The sequence below is a fragment of the Cyprinodon variegatus genome, unplaced genomic scaffold (assembly GCF_000732505.1).
Source record: "Cyprinodon variegatus isolate N-32 unplaced genomic scaffold, C_variegatus-1.0 Scaffold1500, whole genome shotgun sequence".
NCBI classification, from domain to species: Eukaryota; Metazoa; Chordata; class Actinopteri; order Cyprinodontiformes; family Cyprinodontidae; genus Cyprinodon; species Cyprinodon variegatus.
The window spans coordinates 116,281-119,511 of NW_015151953.1; the positions used below are offsets into that span (position 1 = coordinate 116,281).

At 37.1% G+C, this 3,231-nt stretch overlaps 2 protein-coding genes across 2 annotated transcripts in view; one reads left to right on the forward strand and one right to left on the reverse strand.

The window, feature by feature from the left end:
- The window catches only part of spcs1 (signal peptidase complex subunit 1), a 3,851-nt gene extending 1,540 nt beyond the window's left edge, over positions 1-2,311 (forward strand). The window contains exons 3-4 of the mRNA XM_015403453.1: positions 1,869-1,955; positions 2,059-2,311. Coding sequence (XP_015258939.1) covers positions 1,869-1,955; positions 2,059-2,184 — 213 coding nt within the window. The 3' untranslated portion in view covers positions 2,185-2,311. The remainder of the gene's footprint in view (positions 1-1,868; positions 1,956-2,058) is intronic.
- Positions 2,312-2,477: 166 nt separating this feature from the next.
- Positions 2,478-3,231, reverse strand: part of nek4 (NIMA related kinase 4) — a 19,551-nt gene continuing 18,797 nt past the window's right edge. Inside the window, exon 15 of the mRNA XM_015403445.1 lies at positions 2,478-2,953. Within this exon, the coding sequence (XP_015258931.1) occupies positions 2,855-2,953 (99 nt within the window). The 3' untranslated portion in view covers positions 2,478-2,854. The remainder of the gene's footprint in view (positions 2,954-3,231) is intronic.

Consider the following 3,231-nt stretch of genomic DNA (forward strand, 5'->3'; position numbering starts at 1 on the left):
ACACCATCTGGCGGAAAATCTCGCGGCTTTTTCAAATCACGTGAGAATGTGTACAAAACAACAAAAAATGGCGCCTGCTGGGTCGTTTTCAGCTAATGTCGTTGATTTTTAAAGTAATTTTGAGTGATAAATAATTTTTTGCGATCACTGCACTTGCGCGGCGGGCAAATGCAATGAAATTTGTACTCTCCCGACAATAAAAAGTACTTGCCCCGGGCGATCGGGCAATGGTTAACATCGAGCCCTGACAAAGTTAAGACTTTATTACTACAGAGGACTATAAATTAAACATACTCCACCGTAATCATAAAGAGTACTCTGATCAAAACTGAGTAGGATAAATTTAAAAAAACGTTACATGATGTTTTTGTGTGCTTGATCACTGAAAGGACCATTTGCAGCATATATATGGAAAATATTTTTTTAAACATAAACATTCAAATAACATTAGGTTTATAATGCTCCTTTTTGCACTTAAAGGTGCAGCAGTCTGTCCGTGATGGAACTCTGCAGTAGCTTAATGCTTGGGGTTTGGAGACAGTCAGTCAGTCGTTAAACTGGAGTCCTTCTGTCTGTCAATATCTGCACTTGTATTGGTCATTTCACATTTTTGCATAAATGATTCCAAAAATGTAGTTGATGCGATCAGCCTGTGGTTCTGCTGAAGTGTTAGGAGCACTCAGAGGGCTTCAATAGCTCACCTGCATCACTATAAAATTGTGACTCTCATCTTCCACTTGATATCAGCCAGGGATTAGTTCAGACGGCGAATGCTGACTAGGTATGGGCATCTTTTTTGTCTATGTGGGCCACAAAGAAAGTAAAGAATAAAAAAACTAGAGGTGCTCTAAAATGAATGGGTAGATGGCTTTGCTGTGGACCAACACCAAGAGATGACCTGGTCCCCAAAGGCATCAATAACTGTAAAGACTTTGCTCTACACAACAGAACCTACCTGGTTTCTGTGTCTCACCATTGTTCCTCCAGACTGGGACTTTGGTTTCCAAATGGCTTGACCCAACCGGTGGAACCGTTGTATTCTGTGTGCTGCATACATCCAATCACATTTTTTTCAACCTTAGCATGGAGTTGCTCTCATCAGAATCTCAGATTATAGTTAAAGTGTGCAAAGAAATGCAAAATAAATAACCCAAATATAACATAATTTGATACTATTTAAAAAAAAAATTCTGAGTTATTTTCATGTGCAAATAATCCAGAAATGCAAAACTAAGAAGAGGAGAAATATGCAAACACTTGCCTTTAGTATCCATACCATGCTTAATTAGTACTTTTCAGAGTATCACTGCTTTGGATGACCTTCCTTGCAGCACTTTAAGTCCTGACTCCTGTAGTTCTTCCTTTGCAATCTCTCAAAAAACTGTCAAACTGACTTTTTTACACCGTCATTTTAAAGCTGCTATTCTCCAGTTTTGCTGGAGTAGATTTTTCCCCTCATGCTTTCGTAAACCTGGCACTTAAGTTCTCTGCAAACAGACCGCTTCTTAAGAAATAACTTTAGTTGCTTCCACTTGATGACTGGTTTCATTAGATTTTTCAAAATGTCTAAAAAAAAAAACATATCCATTCAGATTTTCCATGATTGTGTCAATCTCTGAACTTTGTACTATGTAGAATAAAAAAAATCCCTGATGGTTGAACAAATGAATTAGCATTTTCATACAAAATGCAGATATGACAAAGCTGCTTTAAAGATGACAGAAATACATAAACAACCAAAGAAAAAAGCCCTGTACTGATTTTGAAACACAATGTTGTCCATATTTCAGGGGATGTGTGGCAGTTCTACTGGTCATACATCCCACCAGGTGTCCAGTTTTATCAGTATGGTTTGGATTTTCTTCCAGGTGATTGGATTTGTTTATGGGCTGATTATTCAGCAGTTTGGTTGGACCGTGTACATCGTATTGGCTGGATTTGCAGTGTCCTGTCTGGTAAGTTTTCACATCCACTGTCTCTTGTTTTCTTCATATCACATCCAGCATTTTTAGGATTCCCTGTAAACAGCTGCCATTTTGTTTCGTTGCTCCCCCCCAGCTGACCCTGCCACCGTGGCCTATGTACAGGAGGAACCCTCTGCCCTGGCAGCCGGTCGTATCGGAAGCCAGTGGGGAGCCTAACCAGAAGCCTCAGGACAACATCAAGAGAAAGAAGCATAAATAACTCCACTCTTCCCCCTTTGGCCATGAATTACAATTGTTTTGGGGTTTTTTTTATATGGAAAAGTGAAATTTGTCCTATAATTTACATTCAGTTTAAAATCATTCATAATACGTAATTAAAAATATAAAAAAATATCTGATGCCATCTGTTTTATTGATGTTAAAATTTCAATTTACAGTAAAACATTCTAAACAAAATATCAGTAAAATCTCCAACTGATATAAAAAAAGACAAGTCATTTAATAAATCATTCTGAAGCAATAAAGGTATTAAATTTTAGTTTTATTAGAAATCACACTATCTACAATATATCTATTACACATGTTAAAAGAAGAAAAGTCCAAATAACAGCAGAAATAAAGATGATAAATTGGATGATGAATAAATGAAACTCCAACAATAAAAGAGAAAACCAAATGGGAAGCTTTAAAATAAACTTTGCATAGGCATCCTTAACTTTTTAAAGGCTCATTTTCACATTTGGTGTCAATACTCAGAAAGTCAAAACAAAAACTCATCAAGATAATTATCTGTATTGATTTATTAGACCTGAATTTTCCTCCTGGTACAAATTTCAGTCTAAGTTTGGTAGAGGTACCGTAATAAATAAAAGGACGTTTGATTTGATAGAGTTACCAGTGCTATCCCGTAGTGTATTCTACCATGCTTTTCACATCTTTACGGCAATATCCTCAAAAAACTTCAGCTGTCTCACCATGACGGCATAGGCGTGGTACTTCTCATCTCCCATCTGGTCACGAAGGCACAGCTGCAAATAAAAACAAAGGCACCTGAATAAAAATTTCTTTTATGATTTAATTAGAACTCATGGATTAAAATGTAACATCTTTTTTTCCCTTTAGACTTAGTTACTTAGTGTTCCTCTCTGAACTCAACTCCCAATCCCTGATGAGGAACTGGCTGTGATTTCCAGGCGGACTTTGTGGAAACAGTTTCAAATCCAAAGCTTTTCTATGTCCCTGGGGCCTGTTTCAGAAAGGAGGTTAAGTGAAAACTCTGAGTTTGTTAACCCTGAAATGAGGGAAA